We start from the raw sequence: 22,315 nt of genomic DNA, 5'->3' as shown, positions 1-22,315 counted from the left end.
ATTTCTAGAAGTTTATTTAATAAAAGAGCCAAACAAAAACCACCCCAAACAAATAAAACAGCTAGGCAATTACAAACCAGGTTATTTTGTGCTAAGTTTTAAATATTTTAAATTGCTTTAATCTGCATCTTACTGTCAAACCATTGACTTTTTTTTTACATGAAAATATATATTTTTAAATTGTTTGCTAGTAAAATTCATGCATATTTCCACATTTTGATGACTTAAATCCTGCCAGTGTGCAATCTGGGGGAGGAAAGAGGATATCACTGGTGGAGTAGGAGGGTTAGAGTAGTTTTAGTCAGAAATACAGCTCTGAGTTTGCTTCAATGTATTCAAGTAATCAGAAATAGCTACAGATACTTAAATAAAGATACAGGGCTTGTATTTAATAATGAAACAGGTATAAGTTCCCAGTACCTGTTGCTGTGTTTTGAACCATTTTAGACGTGTAAATCTTCATGCAAAAATATCCATATGAAATTATGCTCATTAGAAGGTTCAGTGTTTGTTTCAAGCAGCTGTGAAGTCAGACATAAACTGTTGTCTTTATGTAACAGCCTTTTATTTGTGAACAAGGCAGTAAAGCAGATTTAAATACAATAAATGATAAGTTAACAGCCTGAGCAATTGATTTTAAAAGGTCCGTAGGTGGTCAGATTTTAATTACATCTTGAAAGGCTGCCAAAAGCCAAGCAATTAAAAGCATTACAGGTAACTATGTACTGTGAAACACTTTATTTTACCTTAATTCCATTTCTCCCGAGCTGGTTCTCCTGCAGACAGCAGCAGGCTGCTCCTTGCTGGGTGCACACGTAATGGATGTGCCAACTTCCAGTGTCCTCTCGGAAAAAACTTGCTTTTAGGTGTGCAGAGCTGCAGTGGGTGCCACCTGTTGATGATTCAGCAGTAAAAACAAAAATCATATAAAAGTCTTCTTCTGCTTTAAAACTTATTAAATAAAGGAGAGTTTACAAGAGCAAAATGCAGATCTTGCTGCTTGTCCTTGGCAATAAAACAAGCTTTATAGATTCCCAGGGTTGCTCTAATTTGTGTGCAGTTGAAGTGCTGCTGAACAGCCTTATAAGGCTAGAATTAACCCTGTTTCTGCTGGTTTCTTTTCTGCTACAACTACTCAAACATCTTTCTCTTGTATTTGTCAGTTTTATTTTGCCAAATTGCACCCTCCTTTCTGCCTCTGGTGTTATTTTAAGTTTTATAGTCCGTTCAAATCTAGAGCTCAGCTGAACAATAATTAAGAGATTTATTTGCGGATTGCAAGGAAGCATGTTTTACGTAGATATAAAGCAATTATTTCTGTTATTTGTGCTGTTTTTTAAAAGCCTCTGGGCAATCTAAAGGGAAATATTGGATTGAAGGCATCAAGCATCTGAGAAGGGTCATTTGCTAAATGGAGAAGATAAATTTCAGTTTTCCTACCTTCAAGTTGATCCCATTTTGTCTGTTTGTATTTAAATTTTCAGGTATATGTTGTCATTCTCTTACTTCTTAAAATTGCTCAGCTCAAAATCACATGGAGGAAATAAGCTTACCCTACAGAGAATGAGGAGCCTCAGTTTTGCATTAACCACCAGTGTTGCAGGTGGAGTTTTGCATTTCATCCGCGGGGGGTAAAAAAACCTACTTGACGTTTCAAGTAACACCACCTACTGGTGGTAAAGTCTTAGAATGGGAAGAAAGTCAAAGCTTCCTCATCAAAGAGCAATATTTTATTTGTGACAGTTGCTTTCTGTGGTTATGTTGCTCTGACACCTGAATGTTCAGTGCTGTGAGTGGCTTTGCTGCAGCATTCTGCTGCTGCTGGAATGAGATGAATGGGATCTCAGCATTTAGGACTTCAGGAAGACAGTGTGACAGTTTCAGAAGTGTGGAGTAAGCAATTAACATGTGATTATAATGAATGTATGGCACCAATTACAGTGGTCAAATATCTTTAGGTTACAAAGGATCTCTCTGCAGGAAAGTGAAGCAGAGATTCTTTATGTGAGTGGCTTTGGAAGCAGAAGCCCTCTGCCTTCATTGAAGCAAATACATTATTTGCTGCTTTTTCTGCAACACCTAGGAATATAGGAACAACAACTGTGCCTAGGAATAGAGGATTTTGGCAGTGCTATTAAAGCAGTTTTAAAAGATGTTCTTGCATAATGGCTTTTGGTAAATAGTTTTTGAATCAGTTATTATTTAGATCAAAAGAGTCTTTGCGCAGATTGGTGCTGGTAAAGTTTTTTTGAACAGAAGATTTCCACTGTGTGTGGAACGGAGTGTTTTAATACAGGGTGATGAGGACAGAGCCTAAAGTGTTTTGCTTTGAGATGTGTACAAATATGATTGCACTGTAGGACTGGAATATTGTAAATGTTGGAAAAATCTTGTGATACCAGCTTTGAAGGTCTTAATTTTTTGCTGTCATAAAAGAACAGGATTAAAAAGAGTCTTTATTGTTGATTGTTGATCATGTGGTTTTGATGTACTTAGTTCTGTCCTTCAGAGCTGCCACTGATCTTGCAAGGGCCTGAAGGATTTTTTACTTTTCTTCATGTGTAATGTTCACTTCTGGGTGTCCGTTGTTTGTTATTATGGGGGCTTGGATTTGATAATCAGCTGGTCTGTCTGTCCTTGCTTTGTCTAGCTGTGAAGATCAGCTGATTTACTACTAAAATATATAATTCTGAATGATAATTTTCTTGTTTGAATTCATGGTGAGAAATACGTCACTTTGCCGTACTTCCAGAGCTATGAGGAAATTCAAACGACCTATGAAGTACTGTTTTCTGTGCTGTGAAGAACTGTGCAGCACGAGAGGTCATATTTAGTATTATAGTAATTTTGTATATTATTATATTGTAATCAATGAGTTCTGTATTTCTCTAAATATTTTGTGAGATGATTGTGGAATCCTCGGAATCCTGTTTCCTAAAACAGATCCCAGCATTTTAAGGCCCTTGTTTATGCAGTCAAATTATTATTATTGATTAATCTATCTTAATCTCAGTGTTTGTAATTTCCATATTCCATAAAATACTTGAAAATATAGCAGCTGCTGAACATTGTACTTTTGCTTTTTCCCTGTCAGTATTCCCCAGGACTTTACCGTGACTGCCTTAATGATCCATGGTCACAGCTGTGACAGTGTTGAGTCTTAAAGCTTCACCTGTCTTACCTTCCTGTGATTGTTGCTGAGAAAATCTGTGAAAGCAACTGGTGCAGTAGCACTTGTATAATGTCAGAGCTCAGTAATCCAGCATTTAGAATTTTCCTGGTTTGTTTTTAGGTAGCAGTCAATGTGTAAAGCTCTGTAAATGTCTCAGTAAACATGTCTAACACCAGAGAGCCTTTCAGAAGCACTGGTGCAGTTGTGATGTACTTAAGTGCACCAAGAGGCTGAATCTGGGGTATAATAGAAGATCCTCTGTGTAATTTAGCAGACTTCAACATATGTGCCTGTTACTGTGCTGCTAAAGGTGGCAGCTGAGGAGAAGGAAAGTGGGAGGTGTGAGCATGGGAGACAGCAGCATTGAGAGATCTGGTGCATCCCAGCTCTTGTGCCAGCACTCTGTGGCAGCCTCTCCAGCTGGATAAACCCTCTGAGATGGAAGAGACTCTTGGGTTCTGTCAGAAGTGTGGAAGTGTTTTGGGTATGAAGCTGTTGAGTCCTGGAGAAATTAGATCAGGGCAAGGGTATAGAAAGCTGGAAAGTAAGGCACTGTATTGCATGGAAGGGGAAGGAAGCAGAAATTAAAATTGTATTGGAATGCTTGCACTGTAATAAAATCATTTGCAAAAGAAATAATATCTGTGATTCTCCAGAAGAGAATCTCTTCTGGAACTATCTCTAGAGGAAATACAGGTGTTGGGGTTCATGAGGTTTTCCAGGTAGACTGATGTCCATATCCTCTCTCACCTTTTTCAACCACTGAATGAAATCAGCATCCATTACCCTGCTCTAGAGCACCCTCATACTTTATCCTGTCCAGCCTCAGTAGCAAATAATCTTTCTTGCAAATAATTAAACTTAGTTTGAGCTGGAATTTATTGTCTCTGTGCCTTCAGAAAAGCTTGGATGGAGTGTATTTTGTGTATTTAGACTTTCCAGTCGCCAGTAATTCTGAGAATGCATTTTTCTTACTAAAAATAATTTTTTAAAGTTCAGCCTTTTCCTTTTGCAGGGACTACACCCATTCAAACCCATTCAAACTATTCTGGTAAAACCTTTTTATTTTTCTTAAAGCATATATTGCAAAACTCTTAAGGGATAATCTAAAAATTCCACTAAATGGGGCCACAAAATGTTGTCTAGTGAAAGATCACAGAATCCTGGGATGGTTTGGGTTGGAAAGGATCTTGAAGATCATCTAGATCCAAGCCCTCTGCCATGAGCAGGGACATCTTCCACTAAACCAGAGTGCTCAGAGCCCCATCATAGGACTTCAGGCTCTATTCAAATGCTATTTTAAAAGGTTTTTTGCAAAACATCAATGGTTTTTATTTTAGTGGCCGTGTGGCAGTCCTTTGCTGGACACTTTGTACCATGGAAGGGAAGTGCATTCTTTCATTCTATCCATTAGTGAATTTATCTGTTGTGCAACATATATGGTGGACATATTATATAGAGTACTTACTTTGGCGGAATTGCTTGAGTTTTCTGCAGCTGCCTCAAAATCAAGAGAAATAATACTGGTGCCCTTTCAGTGTCTGTAAGTTTAATGTTAGAATGTAACTAAGGGCAGGCTTAGAAATTTGTGTAGGGATGGAGCAGCTCGAGTTGTGATTCAAGTGCGCACATTCAGTCTGTAGCTCAAATGTCGTTTGCAATGGGATCAGATCAAGTTTGAGCCAGCTGGTTCAGTAATGATGAGTCCTGAGTTCTTTTCCAAAACATGTTACCAACTCAGAAATTCAAGATTTAATTTCAGCAGCCTGATAATTTCTCTTTGTCTACTGAACAGTGTTTTTTTTTTTTCAAATGAAGACCAAAGTCGTGGAAAGATACAAATATTACCAAGACAGAAGTAAAATATTCTCCTTTGAACTTTCCAGTATATCCCTTCAGTTAATTTTGACAGCCTGCCTATAAAAATATATGCTGTGTTTCTTCTGGAACATTCTGTTCACAACTGGGTGAAGCCTGGGAGAAGTGAGGGTTCAACCAAACTGCTGCTTGCATAAGAGGAAAAAATCTCAGCATGGAGATTTTATTTTGTTCTGAAAAATATTCTTTTGATTATTAATTATTTTAAAAATATTACTTTTAATCTTAGCTAAAGCTGTTCTTTTCTCCCTCATATCAGACTGTATTAATAGGATTTTGGGAAACTGCTTGTGTTCCTTCCCTGTTGCACATAGGGGTGTTTGCTTTCATATTCTAGCTTGATGCAAATAGATTTTCTTTAGGACCACATGTTCATTACCCTAAACTTTAATGTAAGCTCTGACTTTATCAAGAATAATTCTGTGAAAACGTTTCTGTATTGCTGAAATTTATGCTCTGAACTATTTGAGTTACAGTTTTGCATTTTTCAACCTCTTCCCTCATGTTTACCTTTGTTTTCTCATACTCAGTTGCAAAGTCTTTTCACTGTACAGAGAGATTTCTTCATGGCAATATAACCAGCCATGCAGAAAACACTCAGGTTTGTTCCGCGTGGACAGGGAGGAGATCAGAGTACACACACTCACATTTCACAGATGGCAGCCAGGAGCTTTCCCCAGGAGTGCTCACAGACTCACACACAGTTGTTCATTCTGAGAGTGAGCCAAGGTGTGCTCACTCTCAGATCCTACATCTGACAGTGGGTCCCTACAGGTTTTTTTGTCTGTGACACTTGGGTATGGCTCTGCTCTAGCTGTGTGTCCTGCTGAGAGCATCATGAAGCACCTGTGTGCCCTGCTCAACCCCGTGGCTCCTCACAGGTGTGTTACTGGCATTCACTCACATCACTTTCCAGGACCCAGCCAGCTTTTACTGACTCAATTTTCTTTTAGGCACCTTTCAAAGTAACTCAGAAACAACACAATATTTATTCTTTTATCCTTAAATATAAAATATATGGAAGCTGTAAGTAAAGTAGAATAATTTGCACATAATTCCCATACTACAAAATATCCTTCTCATCCACAGTGCAGCTGAACCTCTGACTTTCTGAGCTGGGATAAACAGCTTGCATCTTGTGACATATTCTTTCACTCAGTCTGTCAGCTTTTTCAGTGATGTACAGCTCCTACAACTCATCTCTTCAGACATCTTTCTGCAAGGCTGATCTTTGGTCTGTGTTGTTTAATCTCCCTCTTCTCAGGTGCAAAACAGAACCTCTGATGCCATCTGAGAATTCCTTTCACAAGTATGAAATTGGCTCCTCAAAGAGATGATTCTTATCTACCTACTTCCTTTCTGACCATGTTCTATAATGATCTGTTTATATGTAGAGTTCTTTAATTATCCATCTGTTCATGCTGGCAGCAGAACAAAATTGAACAGGCTGACACAATGTAATGCAGACATTTTACCAGCTTGTGGAAATGTTGGTCCTTACAGTCATAGTGGGATTACATATTGCCCTTTATTTGCATGTGGTACAGTCATGGTCCATACCTGTCAGGATTTGGATGTCCCAGACTAGATCCGTATCTCTAGATAATTGATCTATATTCTGCATGACTATTATTCTTCCATTTCTGCACTTGGCTGTTGGCTTGTGGAAGGTGTTCATCCTGATCAGTCAGTTCCTGCTGTTCTCTCTTAGGCAGCCCATGCTGATTTACACCAGCTCCCCACACAAATCTGGAAGACCCCATGAGGAAGATCTTTCAAAGGCTACAACTGCAAAAAACCCCTCTCAGTTCCATTAGCACCTGGTTTTCATACAAAGGCACAGATTTAAGCATCAGTGTTTTTGTAACTTTGCCATCTGAGTCTACGTCATTATCCAAGTTTTAGTAACAATTCTGTGCTTTTCCTGTTTCCGTTCTCTCCGCTTTTTTAACAGAAGATGAAGCCAAAGCCAAATGCCTAAGGTGGCTCCTGGCCAGATTTGGTGGCAGTAATAGTGTGCTCAAAGCAAGCATTTACAGCTTTGCATCTACATCTCAGCCTGCATCAGCTAGTGATCCTGCAGGGCTTCATCCAAACTCCTGCACCACAACTGTTTTATTCTAATTCAGATTTTTTCCTCTTTTTGCACCATTTACCCATCAACTGTCATTTAAATGTACAATGCTTGTCTTTAGCAGAGCCTGGATTCCAGTTAGGAACTGGGGCTTGGGTTTTGTTTGCCCTCTTAAAAATACACCTCAGTTCTACTGTTCTGAGCTGGCTTTTCTCTGTTTTTCAGTTAGTGTATTACTGAAAATGTGGCTCTTCCAATGACTGTACTTCTGAATGAACTCATCAGGAATGGCTTAAATCAATCATTGCTGTAAGTCTAAATGCAAAGTAGAAGCTGAGAGTACATTAACAAAAAGCTTTCATTCTTGCACAAAGTTTTAATTAGCCATCCTATTGATCTTTCCAGTTCAGTGCCTCACAAAGGACCCAAAGCTTTCCTTTATGGACCCGTGTTTCCGTTAATTTGATTTCTTTCTTTTTTTTTTGGCACAGAATTCAGACAAAAACTTCACTGCTGCTGCCACTAGAATTATATATACCAGTGTTATAGAAATAAGTAGTTTGAAGGGTAAGAAGTCAAAGGAGGAAGCACACCTGAGAAAATGCTCTGACTACAGATTTTGACCTTTGTTCAAAGTTGCTTCCTGCTACATTTTTGTTTGCAGCTCTGCTAGGGCACTGATATTGCAGAAGCACAGTTCTATGGCAACAGTGCTCATCTTTCCACCTGACTTTGAAGCAAGGGCTTGCAGAGAAGTAGATTATTTAAATATACATGTATATATGGAAAAAAAACAAACGGCCCCAGACTCTGGAAGTTTTCTTACAGATTCCACTGTGAGTACTAGAACTGACCATCTTTTTTTCTTCCAGTACTGCTATCTGTAAGATAGGCCAAGTTTGGGTTCTAAAGAAGGAACAATTGCCCTTTTTTTGAAGAAGTAAAAAACCAAACCAAAACCCACAAGCTAAAAAGCAAAGTGCATTGACAGTTTTTTTTTTGAAGAGCTAATATTACTGAGAGCCACTTTGATGGGTCAGGGCTGCTTCTGGTATTTCAAGGTGATTGTTGGCAGGGGTTTTCCTTCGGCACCTGTGTATGACTTTAAGTACTTCATCCTTGCAAGGTTTATGAAAAAATAGTATAACTACCAAACTAGCACAGCTCTCACAGAACAACACTATTTCTGCAATGTTCATCACAAGCTCGTTCTTTGTGGTTCCAATGCTCCTGTGCAGTTTCAGTGCTGTCCTGAAGAGAATCATGACGTTATAGAACAGGCGGCAGATGAACGTTGTCGCGCTGATCGCGTACACAGCGGGGTAAGTGCGCATGTGCTGCTGCAAGGATGGAGCTTCTGGTGCTTCTTTAGCCCACAGAACAATAAAACAGAGGATCTGGAGCAATGATGGGATTCCAAACCCAAAGATGAATTTAACAATCTCATATGCAGGCCATGCAAATAATGGATCCAACTGGCAGTACACTTCCAGGTGATAATCATCAGTGCCAACCAGCACTGCCTCTGTCAGGGACAAACAGAAGGTGCATGTGAGTACAAGCCCAACACACAAGATGGGTCTTTGGGTGGCTTTGCAAAGAGCAGTTGATGGTGGAAATCTCTTCAGTAATAGTGTGAGAAGTGTCAAAATTAAAACATACTGAGAATTGAAATAACCAAAGTTGAAAAAAAATGACAGTACGCTACAGGCAAGGTGGGTTGCTGTTAAATAGTCAGGTCTACTGATGACAGTAAAGGAGAAAAAAATCATTATGATATTGCTGATGGTGAAGTGTAGAAGAAGTAAGTCCAAGCTTTCTCTGTTGTTCTGCAAATGATTCTTTATGAAAATGATCAAAATACATATGCCAGCTATTAATCCAGTGGGTACAAAAAAGGCAATGTAACAGTGCATAACTCTGGATATGATGTTTTGAGAAGTTATGACAGCTTCAATTTCTTCTGGGGAATTGAAAGACTGGCTCTTGCTTGGGTAGCTGATCCACGTCATGTTTTGAGAAGTCATCCTGCTTTCCACACTGTGCTTATTTTCTGTTCAACGGTGTTTGAAACTGAACTGGAAAAGGAAGGTGAAACAAGTTTTAAATTACAGCTTTAATGCCTATTTTTGCATTGAATATATTATGTGCAGTCAGGCGTATGAACCATTTGTTCAGAATAAATGCAGTAATTTCTTGGTGGATTTTACGCTCCTGTGTTATTACCCAAGTTAGCTTGAAATTATTTTTAACCAGAGAAATCCGCCTTTTTATTTTTGATGTGGTTCCTGCTCTTACCACTCCCTGCTTTTCCTCACTCGGTACAGCTCAGCTTTGTGGACAGCCAGGATCCAGCACACTGATGTTGCCTGTGGAATATATGGAATATTGGCTGTTCAGAGGGTGAGGAAGGAGCTGGCTCTGTTTAGGTGGAGCTGTTTTTCCTCCCCATCTCGCCAAAAAAGGCCAAGGCGGTTTGCAGGGCAATCCAGTGTGTGGGCAGCAGCTCCAGACACAAAAAGCTCCACTGTGCTGTCACAAGGGTGGGAATTTTGTATCATTTGAACCCAGCTGCAGTCTCACACCACATACTGAGGAAAATGCAAAGATAATCACAATATGAGGCATGAGCCACATTCCTTTCTTTGTTTTAGTTTTGCTTCCTTTCTGTTCTGAAAAAAAGCCTTTCATAGCTGCAGTCTGTGCTGGGGAGCCTGTATAAAATTAATGAGAGTGTTTAAGAACTGTTATGAACAAACTGCTTTTATACCAAAACATCTTTATACATTAATAACACTGTCATTTCTTAGATGTAGCTGTTGCATAAAACAGCAAAAAATAATGCTTTTCTGCATGCTGAACTTTGAGAAAACGATTACTGGTGCATTATAAACCTGTTGATAAAGTTTTAGCAAGGATCATTTATTACAGCTGCATTATAAATTCCTGGAAATAGGGAATTTTGAGAGCAATATGGTTAGGCTGTTAGCTGTAATGACTCTGTGATATGTTGATACAATGATTTTGTTACTGTATAAATGTTTGGAGGCTCCTTTTCTTTTAAGCCAAAAAGCTTTTATGAGAACATTGTATGCACTTGTGAAAAACTGTAATGGATATGGATATATGCATTTTCCAGACTACCTAAAAGCATAATTAGCTCAACTTCTAAGAGGAAATTCTGTGCACCTGTACTGATTGATACAGAAAATAACATACCTTTTTTAGTTGCAAAGATTAAATATATTTAAACATGAGATAATGAACCCACTATTCCTAATTAATTTGGAACGTCTGATTAAAGATGTTCCTCAGCACTGGAGAAAGTTAAACAAATAGGCATTTTTACTGTGTGGAATGTTTTCTGGGGAAAGAATCTTTTTTATTCACTAATATTCCAACTTTGTATTAGAGTTTTGTGTTTTTATTGTGTTCTGTTTTACCTAAAGCTGGTCAGAACAAGCAGGCAAAAACAAGACTATGGAGTTCTCCCTACAGAAGTTTCTAAAAGTCACAGTGACAAGAAACTGCATGCTTAGTTGTACATAATGTCTTTTCCATAAGGGGATTCTAGTGATGTTAACTCTTAAAATGAAAGTAATGTTAAATTGGTAAAAATTCATAGAGATGCATTAATGTTTTTAAGCAGTGCTCATTATAGATAAATCAGTGTCTTAATACTGTTTGACAGTTAATTTATGGTTGTTACCTCTGACACTACTTCACATTTCTGATGTTTCTAATCTCTCCTCAAAATTGGAATTCTAATACTGGTTTTAATTAGAAAAGTTGACTTATCAAAGTGGCTTTGATTAAATGTGTATGTAATCTTATATAATTATAATTTCATTTATAGAAAAGCGTGGAGTTATGTTTTGATTCAGCAGTGTTCTTTGTTCCTTTTTAAAGACAGAGTTTCTTCCTTTGTAAAAAAGGTTATTTTCTGAGAGATTGCACTGCAGGAAGCACTGATACACCCAGGGAAGATGTTTTGTGTTACAGGTGGTCTTGCAGAGACAAGGTTGGCTGGTCAGACTCTGTGCCAGCCTCTGAGCTCAGGTGCACCATGTAGGAAAGAACTGATGGGCAAGACAGGCAGAAGTCTCTGAAGCAAGTTAAGAGTCAATATAATTTTGAAGCTTAAAAATAGTTTATTAGATATGAGAAATTTTTGTGTATGATATTTTAACTTCTGCAGTTCATTTCTTCTTAAATACTTGGCAGAGTCTCCAGGATGAAGAAAACTCTATGTCAAATTTTGATCTTTTGTTAGGAGAGAGATTTGAAGCTTAATCTGGTGAAGGATTGAGCATCTGAGAAAGTCTGTTATCATCCCACACTGTAGATTCAAGGTCTGGGAATATTTCCATTTAGAGCTGTTCCACCAGAGCCTACAGTGTTACCTGCAAATTCCATCAGGCTTTTTGCAGGGCTGAATGGAGGAATTCAGTTTTGGTACTGTGAACATCTCCATTATCTTCTCAACAACTTCTATGGGCCAACTAAGTGTGCTCACTGTCTTTGCAGAGAATCTCAGAATAATTTAGCAACATTCAACTTTTCTGGTTACATCATTGCAGAGGAAACAAAGGCCATAGTTTGGGGTTTCACAGGAAATCCTATGGCCTTAATGTCAAATTACTGGGGGGGGAAAAAGATACCAAAACTTGAATAAATGTGCTCTGGACCTGGCCTTGGTACTGATGCTAGGTTCAATTATGACCATAGCAATGTATTTTTAATTTTATTTAAATACTCTTTAGGCATTTGAAACAAAGTAAGGCTTAATGCAGCATATTCCAGTAAGTGCAGCTCACTGTGCAAGCAAGTGCAGCACCTTGGTTTCTCTTCCTGTACCCACCTGCTTGCACACTGTGGTGTGTTATCACAGCCCAGCAGTGTTAAGCAGAGGCTAAGGATGTGTTTTGCTCTCATTTGGTGTCAGCACGGGTGTCTGAGACAGTTTCATTTGCAACCACAGAAACAACATTATTGTCAAATAATTAACATTGATGCTTCCCCGCCATCTAAATATTATTATGTTCACCTAAGTGTATGTCTTTTAAATTACCTTGTCTGAGGAAGGGTTTAAACTGAACAAAAGGAATCTCTTTAGGCTAGAATTAACATGCTCACTTTGGGGAAATAACAGTGCAACTAAATATTTATAATTATAATCAGTGTAAGTATCAGAATACTGAGCTAAGGAAAAAATTTTAGCTGTGCTATTTTAAAGGCAATCACCTTGGGATTCTCACACAAACAAAATTTTACCAAAAGAGCAAGTTGTTTGCAGCTTTGCTGTGGCTAGTCAGTTTGAGCATAAATCTTTTTGTGAATTCAATAAAATGTTTATTACAGAAGAAGAAATATCTCCTAGCAGTTTGTAGCCAATTCTGAAATATTTTCAGTTTGGCAAATAAGATTAAAGTCAATGCTGTAGTTATTAACTTTCCCCCTGAAATTATTCCTAGAAGCTTAAAAGAATCACAGTGATAATGTCAGGAACTCTTTAATATTTGGTTCTGGTGTCTCACTTTTAAAAAGAGCAAATGGCAATTTGGAGCTCAGGTTGTGGTAGGAAAGGCTCCTGTGCAGGGGGGACAAGCAGACATGGCCAGTTCTTCCTACAAGCTGAATCACACCCACATTCCCTCTGAAAGGGTCCCCTGCACATTTCTGACTTCCTGACAATCTGATTTTTTATCTTTTTAATGTTTTGTCTCTTCATAATGATTCCAGTGAAATCTGAGGATACATATCACTTTCCAAGATGCATTGTTCACCACCTCATGAAGTGGCTGCATTAGGGTTTCCAATTGGGCCCCACTAGAACAGCCTGACTCCCCTGCAGCCTCTGCGACTGATGGGATTGGAATGGTCCCAGATGGCACAACCTCTCTGGGTTTTTGTTTGTTTGTTTACATTACTGTGCGTAGCTTTCGAGATTCCTATAAGGTGCTCATCTATCATGTAAAACAGCTCTTAGAAATTATCTTTCCACTTTTAAAACATTCCCAGAGCATCAAGTTCATGCTTGGAATAACAATGAATGATGAAGGGATGAAGGAGCTCACTACTTCTGCTGTAGTAGTATTAATGTTTGTAATTTTTTTCAGACTACTGGTAGTACTAATTTAATTTAATTTATAATAAAAATATATGTTCCATGGGAGCAGCAGAGGGTGGCTTATTTCTCACATGAGGTTTTATTTCAGAATATTCATACAGCTGGCCACATTTTTTTTTCAAAATACTTAGAGTTTCTATCATAAAAAAATATAGGGAATTTATTATGTCATTTTCCTTTGCTGTGAGAAGATCTCGTATTCCCTCAGTTCTTGTCTGGTTCTTGGATTTACTGCAGGGACATTTTTTTTTCAAAATGCATGTAATGTTTATGTTCTGCTGTGGTGTGGGTGGAGGGGGAGACGACAGCAGACAAGTCCTCAACTCTTTTACTGGAATCTGTCTGCTTACAGTGCAAACACCTCAAGACCCAAATTATTATTTTTTTCTCTTGCAACATACTGTGACATAAACTGACTTTTTTATTTTCATTTAGTCACAGTAACTATGGTAGAAGCCAGGTCTATTTCTGTTTGGTTTATGATTGGTTACTGAGGGAAATTTGCAATATGCTGCTTGGTTTATCTTTGTGTTGTCATGCTTCAGTATTTTGTCCCTTTATCTCAGGTCCCTCTTACTTTATTTTGCTATCAGTCATGTCACAAATCCCTACTTAATGTCATGTGGCCTCACTTTTTCTTTTTGTTTTCCTTCTTTTTATCCCTGTTTCCTCCCTATAATTCAGCAGTTAAAGCAAGTATGTTTGATTTTCACTTTCTGAAGCACAGTGAATACATTCCCCTTCACTTCCAACGCAGTGAGCACAGTATTCAAAAAGCAGTTTAAAAATAGCAAGTTGTGAAAGGACTTTCAGTGCTGAGGGGACCTAGCCCCTAAGATTCCATTTGGTTTAGGTTGCCCATGCTCACTTTAATGTTTAACTTTTGCAAAAGGGAAGGTTTCAAGGAGGCTTGTGTTTATTTAAAGTCTAGAAGGAAGAGTTCCTAAACCAGGGGAGTTTCTCCCTGGCAGCCAGAACTCTTCCTCTATAAAAGGTTTGGTAGGGCAGTATTTCTGCACTCTGTCACCAGCCTTTAGAAGGAAAATATTCATTCCTCCAGTCATAAAGCAATACACATAACATTGCTGGTGAAACTCTGCTGTTGGTAGGGATGTCCTGCAGTGACTTCAGATAACACATGATGTGGGGAGAGGAGATGTCCTTTCTGCTCAACTGTGTCTGCCAAGGTAAAAGATGGGGGCAGCTTGCAGTATATGAGACTAAAATATGAAATACTGTATTCATCTTTCTTGTAAGAGCTCAATTGCTACCGTTGGGCAAGTATCTGAAGTCGTAAAGACTTAAGAAATCCTACCCTTAACTTGTGGAAAAGTAGCAGTTCCTGAGAAACCGAAAGCTTTTGTTTTTACTTTTCTAGAATATAAAGGAGCTAACAGTGACTTAAACATAATTCCCAAACTGTTTCCTGTCCTATACAATGCCTGTAGTGGGGTTAAGATCATCTGACAGTGTCCATCCTTTAAAAGACTGGTTTTAGGCAGTGGTTGGAGTCGTTTGTCCACACGACTGAACAGTATTTCATCATCCACTTCCCATTGGTTCAACGGGAGTGAAGTACTTACTGGAAAACAGTCTTCACATTTTCTCTACTTAATGCTCAGTTTTATCACAAATTTCAGCTTCATTATACATTTCTGCTTTTGTAGGACCTCTCCCAGATACAGGATTTTACTTTGTGTAGTTCAAATGTTGCTAAAAAAGGGAAAACTAACAACTTCAAATTTAAAGCTAACAACCTTTGCTTCTCTGTTTGAGGCTTTTGAATAAAACATTGTATATTCAAAGTAATATAAAGCACTTACCTTTTCAAGGAACTGTTCCCCAGAAACAACAGGCTGAGCCTTTCACTGAGAAATGGCAGATGAAACACAATTATTGTTTGGAGCTTATAGCCCTTTCTATTTCTGTAGAAAGCAGTGTGTGTATATTACGATAACTTCTCAGCTGCTGTACATCACGATGAAGAATCCAGGCGCTTGCTGACTAAAAACTGCAGTTCTGTAGGGGAAACAGGAACTTGGCTGAAGTCATTCAAACCATACACGTTGCATGTTTAGCAAACCTATGGTTTCATCATCATGTGACTTTAAAGTTCAGATTCTCCTCGGCAATGAGATATTTTAGAACAGAAAAGTAGTGTTTGTCCCTGCCATTTCTAAGTATGTGAGGCCATCCAGTGGATTTTTTTTTCCTGTTCATGAAGTAATCCTACGCTCACTGGCCAGCCTTTGCAATTGCATTTTTTCCCCGTGCGCTGTGTGAAGTGCTAGAGGTCTAGAAAAGGAAAAGCCTGTGGAATAAATACCACACCACGCCCTTTGCTTAATACAACAAAAGCTCCACACAAAGCAGGGCATGTCAAACCATTAAGATCCCTGCTTAAAATAGGTGTATTTCTATTTTTCCAAGGGCTCTGGCTGTTGGAATATTCTTGTTACTGTATACATGCAATAAATTATTTTTCCAGATGCTCTGCAATGACCATGAGGTGTTAAAAGACAAGACTTGGAGTATGAAGGATGTTTTTTGGGTCTGGATCAGCATCAGTCAGTGACTGTGTTGAGTAGTGTTCTTAAAACCTCAGATATAAATAAGCAAGAAAGGGTTGGCTCATGTTTTTTTTTTTTTTAGTGCAGCCTGTCTGGCTGGGATGTGTGAGTAGCTGCATGTTTTCCTATACCAGCTCATGGGGAAGGGCATTTCTGTTGTAAACTTTCAGTAACCTGCAGTGGCTTTTGTGGGTTGAGAGAGTAGTTTGTGACTGTTCATCAGCACTCTGTTTTCTTGGCTTCCCACTTGTTGCACTTTAACAAGGCTCATTGAAAAACACATGGAAACTGCCAAAACACTTCAAACAAGTGAAATGAGACAAATGTGTATGAGTCTGAATTTCAAAATCAGAGCTGTGGATTACCTGGGGAAGATATTTTAGCACTTGGTCTACATTTTGAGCTGGAGGTTAGCACTACTGCTCCAAGTACTTCCTTGAGAAGTTGGGTTGCAGCAATAGCTCAGAAACATTTCAGTTTTCAGGTTGAAGGTTCACATTTTTTGTGAGGTAACTCTCCTCTCGAGCAGTTCTTCAGTAGTTCAGGACCCTGTGAAGTGTGATTTCCAATGGGCTTTATTCAGAATACTGTAATTCACACAGAGCCTTTGGTTTTGATCATCATATGTAGCAGTGTGTACCCATCATATTTGTTAGACTGGGTAGGTTGTTTATTGTTTCCCTTTTATTTACAGTAGTTCCTCCAAACTGTTACAGAAAACCTTGGGCAAAGTGGCAGTGTAGTGCAGGTGTTTTGTATGTAACATTTCCCTGTGAGCTGTACCCTAACCCAGGCTTATTCTGTTGACATTAAATTCTGATAGTTAAGAATGGTAAAGAAAAAAATATGCATTGTCATTACATGCAAATCAGGTGATTCTTTTCTTTTTCTGTTGGTTTTTCAGTAAAGATGCAAATACAAGTGTCACCTTTTTCTTTCTAGGACTCAGGGCTGTGCAGAGAGCACAGCAAACTATGTAGGCATAGTGAAAAGATTGTTTTTGAAATTGCAGAAAAATTTCAGCAAGGTTTTGGTCATCAACTTAACTCTTTAGCTTGCAGAACGGATCTCTTGTGCACTCGATGCAGTGCTGAACAGTTTCAACATGGTTTTGTTGCTGTACTTTCCACTGAAGTCCTTTGAACAGGCCCATTATTGATAACCCTGGGCTCTGCTGGGGCAGGGTGGGGGGGAACTAAAATTATTTTTTGGCTGAGGGCCAGGAGTGAACTGATGGGGGTTTATATCTTCTTGAATTTGCCTTGGGTGGGTGTACACAAGGATATCTGGCTGTGCCCTTGGTGTTCATTAGTAAAAGAGAGGCAAATCAATGATTGCATGAATGTGAGGAGTATTCAAAGCGCTCTTGACAAAGGTTTCAGTGACTGTGAGTTAATGAGCAGTCGGTGAGCAAGGAGTAGCTCCCGTGCAGAGATAAGCCCTGACACAGCAGAGCTGAGGCCACTTTTCCTGTTACTCAGTAACCTCAGCTCTGACAATGCCTGGGCTGGATAAGCAGAGCTCCAAGGGAACTCATCCACTAAGACAAAATTGTATAAATAGAACCGGAAAAAGGAAAAGAGAGAAGCTATTTCTTACACCTCCCATCTTGAAAAAGTAATCAGAGACAAAGCTCCCATCTTTAAAATGCATTCACCTTTACACGCTTTAGTTCATACTTGGTCTGAAGCATGTATTAAACATCATTATTCAGTGGTATTTAGGGAGCAAGAAGATGTTTCCTACTTGGAATCGGATGCACGTACCACAACACAATTTCAGAATGGTGAACAGCTTGAGAGACTCACACATCAGAAAGCATCAGATTTTACATCACATTTTACAGGTGGAGAAGCTTGGCTACTGAGGAATTTATTCTTCCAAGGTGATGGAATAAGTTGAAAGCCAGAGGAGAAATAGAGGTTAGAAAATAAAAGTTTCCCAAATATATTCTTTATTCTGTTTAGACTTTGCTGATTCCCATCTCGATAGCTGCAATTCTGCCTCATCTGCAGAAACAAAAGAATTTTTGAGGTATGTTAAGAGCTCCCAGGTGGAGTTTCAGCAGCAGCTTGCTGTGCTGTTACTGTCAATTAATATGTTAGTAAAAGAAAAGTAAAATATTGCTGTTGTGTGACCAGTTGCATCTTTCCTTAGAAAAAACAATAAACCAGTTTGTTTAATTTGCTTAAATGGTCACAGGATACAAGTCATGTGAGAGTAGTGGCAAGCAGACTAGTGCTCAGTGGTATAAAGGTTTCACAAAGCTCCACAAATGGTTACGTGATTGTGTTTGGGATGATGCATGATGTCATAACTATTTTCATTAGTGATTTATGGATTAATGATTTTTTTGGTGAAGTTTCTTAGCATGTATTAATTTCCTTGCTGTCAGAGGAAAAGGTTGATGTGTGATAATGATATTCTGGATAGGATGGAAGCAGGAAAGGTGAAGTTACAGAAGTGAAATATTAGTGAGATGCTGGGGCAGTATTTAGGGATTGGCTGATAACATGTACAGCCACTAAGCACCTACAGTGTGCTGAGGTGGGCAAAACTCAGGTTTATTTTTGAACACAGCTGTTCATATGGCAAAATAAATATCTCCAGTACTGAGTGACAGATGTTGCTATAAAGAAAGCAGATGTAAATTAATTTTTTTTTCCTAACGCCAATAATTTCTCTTAATTGACCCATATTACTGATCTGTTTAGCTGAGCACACATCCCTGACAGTAGGCTTAATTTAAAGTAAAGGCTCAAGAGAAACTTGTCTAACAAACACTGTTCAGTGTGTCTAGCTTGTGAGATGCTGCAGCCATGGTGATTTCAGTCTTTTTATTCTCCAGTTTCAGGCAGATCCATTCTGTGTAGTATTGTGGAGATGGTGATCCTGTCTTGCTCATCTTCCTTCTGAACAATCCTGATCAGCTCTTCAGCAAAGAGCTGCAATGCTCAGTTGAGCATTGGAGCTCGTGTTTGCTTGGTGCTGCATCAGACAGCCCCAGGGTGATCACAGATCCATCCTGGAGGGCAGAGGCTGCAGCAGCCAAGGGCTGGACTGGATTCTCTGGGGTACTGATTATTGTTTGGGAGCTAATCCTGCATGAGGAGCCCAAAGTTTATTTTCAGACCACACTGTTGTCGTCTTCTCTCAGTTAACGTATCTTTCCTTGCCTTTTGGGTATAATGTTATTAAGAAAACCATTCCTTTTTAGAATGATAGGATTGTTTTGGAATATTAAATGACTGCTATTGCCTATACCCCAGTGTATTATGATGAAAAGCAGTTGCTTTGTTACTGGAATTTTGAATCAGGCAATACACTGCAATTTTGTTTCTAAGATGTTTTTCATCAACTGTCAAATATTTCCACCTTAGTTTTTCTTCTATTGTTGTTGTCTAGGAAAAAAATATCTTGAGTGTGGGATATAAGCCACTGTGTTAGTCAAAGATTGCTTTGACTCCATTCATCTGAGCTTAAATATTGGGAGCTCTTCTTTGTGGCATTTTAAGACACTAAAGTCACTCATATTAATGCAATATCTCAAAATTCTTGCGGGGGAAAAACCCCCTAAATTTTGAGAGGAATATCTGTTCTAAGGCTTTTGCTACACTGATGCACAGTTCCCAGTCACACTGTAAAACTGTTCTTGTGAAAGGCCTTGCTGTTTATTTTATATATGGTTGGTCTTACTTGACAGCAAGCATATTTGTGTCCTTGAGTAAAACATTGTAGAACATTAGGCCTATGACATTAAAAAGGACACCCCTCCTCCAAAAAACACAAACCCACCAAACCCCAAAACATGAGGGAAGTTGTACAGAGAACCAAGAGTTGCTAGTTGGAACAAAGTTAAAGGAATCTTGTTTATGGGTTCATTTTAGAACACAAGAACCTCACATGGCTTTATTGTATTATAGTCCCTGCATGTTTGGTTTAGGAAGGGATTTTCTAAGTGTGGTTTTTAAAATGGAACTCAGATGCTTATGCTTATTTATAAGGTACATGGAGCCATGTGAATTTGTAAAATTTCATGGTCTTACTCTCTCTGCTTGGATGGGGTTAAGAAGCCCAGGCTGCTGATGTTTATCCATAAGCACTGGTTATTAATGATTATCTGCACCCAGAGGCTGGTTGTAAATCAACATTTCTTCCTTTTTTCCTAGAATAGCCATGCTTAGTGTAATTGCTGCCTTCTCATCTCAGGGTTCCTTGCCTGTGGTTCACTATTAGTGGTTTTATTATTGGCTTATTTGAGCACTGTTTGTAATGCAAGTTGTTTTATAAACAGCGTTTTATTATTATTGCTATACAGTAATGTTTCTATCAATCTCAAAATAAATTCCTCAATACAGATAAATCATCTGTGTAACTCAGCTACAAGAGCTCAAAAATTGCCTGTATTTCAAAATGATATTCTACTAAAGGGTGGGGAAAAGCTTTTTCTAATGGCAAGTTCCAATAAGAGAGCTGATCTCTGCATAGCACTGCAGATGCTAAAATGATTATTTAATAGCACATAGGCTGGACCTGAAAAATATCAGAGTTCTCTGTTAATTAATTTAGAAATCTATTTCATTGTGAACTAGTGAAACCATACTTAATTAGAAAGAATTACAATGCTCTGGAGCTGAATGGGAATGGCACTTCCTTTGGTCTTTGAGCATCTTGTCAACCACAATGACTAGTAACAGATGTTTAATGAAGCAATACAAGGAACATGTGCTTTTTAATAAATATTACTTCTTTGTGAATAGTCAGACCTAGTAACCTGGTTAAATATCCTTCTATCAGGTTCAAAACCAAAATTAACCATTGCTGAGATTTGTTTCTTGCAACAGAATTGTCTCTTACCTGCCTCTTCCTCTCAACAGCAGTTGGTTGTCCAAGTTGAGGTTGTTTCCTCTGAATACTTGTAGCAATACCCTCACTGCCTGCAGGCAGGACCCTCTGTACAGATCTGTGTTCAACCAGAAACCCAGACTCATTTTTTTTCTCCCCGAAGATTAATTTAAATCTAACTAATTTTACTGATCTCACTGCTTTTGGGAACTGCTGCAAGAACATTCTGCCAGTGACCACCAGATGGAGTTTCTAAAACAGCTTTGATAAACCAATTCCAGAATTCATTTCAGAATGACCTTTTAAAGGTTTTGGAGATAAGAAACAGTGCAGAAATTCTACTGATTTAAAGATGAATTTTAGCTTAAATTTGAAAATTTGGGGAGGCTAAATTAGGCTTTTCAATTCAGTTTGTAATCAGTAATTGCTCTGGGTTTGCATGGCAAGGTTTGGATAGCAGAGACAGGGAGGGGCTACAGGGGTGGCTTCTGGGAGAAGCTGCCAGAAACTTCTCCATGTCCAAGAGATCCAGCCCAAGGTGGACCTGCCACTGGCCAAACTGAGCCCATCAGTGCCAGTGCAGCACCTCTGGGATAATGCATTTAAGAAAAGGGGAAAAAGTATGCAAGTACTTTTTAAACCAGATAAAAAGGATTCACTTCTGGTTATTAATCTTGCTTTAAAGAACTTTTGATATAAAGTTTTTTAGAGTATGTTTTTATAATTAATTCATAGATACTCTGATGTGAATCCTGTGTTTTAAAATATTTTACTGCCATGATTTCTAATAATAGGAAAAATCTGCCTGCTGCAGACTGAATGTTTTTGACAATTCTTGCAGATGTAATTAAAAGTGCCAGTTCTTTAGAAGGAAGGAATATAAGGAAATCACATGGAATTTCAAGGTGAGGGAAGGATTTGGTGGGAAGAAAGTGGGATGACAAAGGAGATAATAGATCCTCTGCTCTCCTGATGGAAAAAGAACGTAGTCAGCATATGTCAAAGTGTTTTGATATATAATGGAAAACTTAAGGAATTCAACAGAGTAAACATTTCACACTTCAGATTTGTTGCTATGGCAGTCTGCACAGCTGGGTTTGTACCACTAGATTGCTTTCAGTTGGAAAAAGTAATACACAAAATACTCAAGAAATACACAAGTTTTTGCTTATTAAGAGACTACAGAAATTAATTTAGGAGCAGATGTTTAGGATTCATCAGTGCGTTGAGCACTTCACAGCTGCAGAAACTTAGGCAAGAATCAATTCCTCTCTGAGTCCTCAGCAAACAGTGGAACTGAGAGTGGCACTTGGGCAGGTTCTGCTTTTCTTGGGTCTCACCAGTCCTGTGCTGCTGCAGTGAAGCTCACGAGGTCTCCAGCCCCGACACTGGGCTGCTTTCATTTTTATTAAGCATTGATAAATGGGGCATCGCTGATGCACAGCACAAAAACAATTTAATTGAATCTTAATTTTAAAGAAGGAAAGAAAACGTGCACATGTAATTTAAACTTCCTTCTTAGGTTTGTGGTAGCAGTGTCATATTTTCTTCCCAACCTTGGGAAAATACTGTCCTATTATATAGTAGTTGAGTGAGTATTTTTTGTGGGTGATCCAAAATGTCTCTATATTGACAGATAATGGCAG

The 22,315-nt window shown here is 38.6% G+C and overlaps 2 protein-coding genes across 2 annotated transcripts in view; one reads left to right on the top strand and one right to left on the bottom strand.

Moving 5' to 3' along the window:
• C17H7orf50 (chromosome 17 C7orf50 homolog) overlaps positions 1-22,315 on the top strand; it is a 120,625-nt gene that overhangs the window by 16,896 nt on the left and 81,414 nt on the right. The gene's annotated exons all lie outside the window — the stretch shown is intronic.
• On the bottom strand, positions 6,059-15,248 carry LOC131565159 (uncharacterized). The gene is made up of 2 exons (XM_058815887.1): positions 15,078-15,248; positions 6,059-9,202 (listed from the first exon to the last, which is right to left on the bottom strand). The coding sequence occupies exon 2, from the start codon at positions 9,149-9,151 to the stop codon at positions 8,138-8,140; it is 1,014 nt and encodes a 337-aa protein (XP_058671870.1). The 5' UTR covers positions 9,152-9,202; positions 15,078-15,248; the 3' UTR covers positions 6,059-8,137.

The sequence above is a fragment of the Ammospiza caudacuta genome, chromosome 17, assembly GCF_027887145.1.
Source record: "Ammospiza caudacuta isolate bAmmCau1 chromosome 17, bAmmCau1.pri, whole genome shotgun sequence".
NCBI lineage: Eukaryota > Metazoa > Chordata > Aves > Passeriformes > Passerellidae > Ammospiza > Ammospiza caudacuta.
The sequence above is the reverse complement of the archived record's forward strand: the minus strand, read 5'-3'. Positions and strand labels throughout refer to the sequence as shown.

Bases quoted from the DNA above. Each gene is read 5' to 3' on its own strand.
- LOC131565159 (XM_058815887.1), bottom strand. From the start codon at position 9,151: ATGACTTCTCAAAACATGACGTGGATCAGCTACCCAAGCAAGAGCCAG.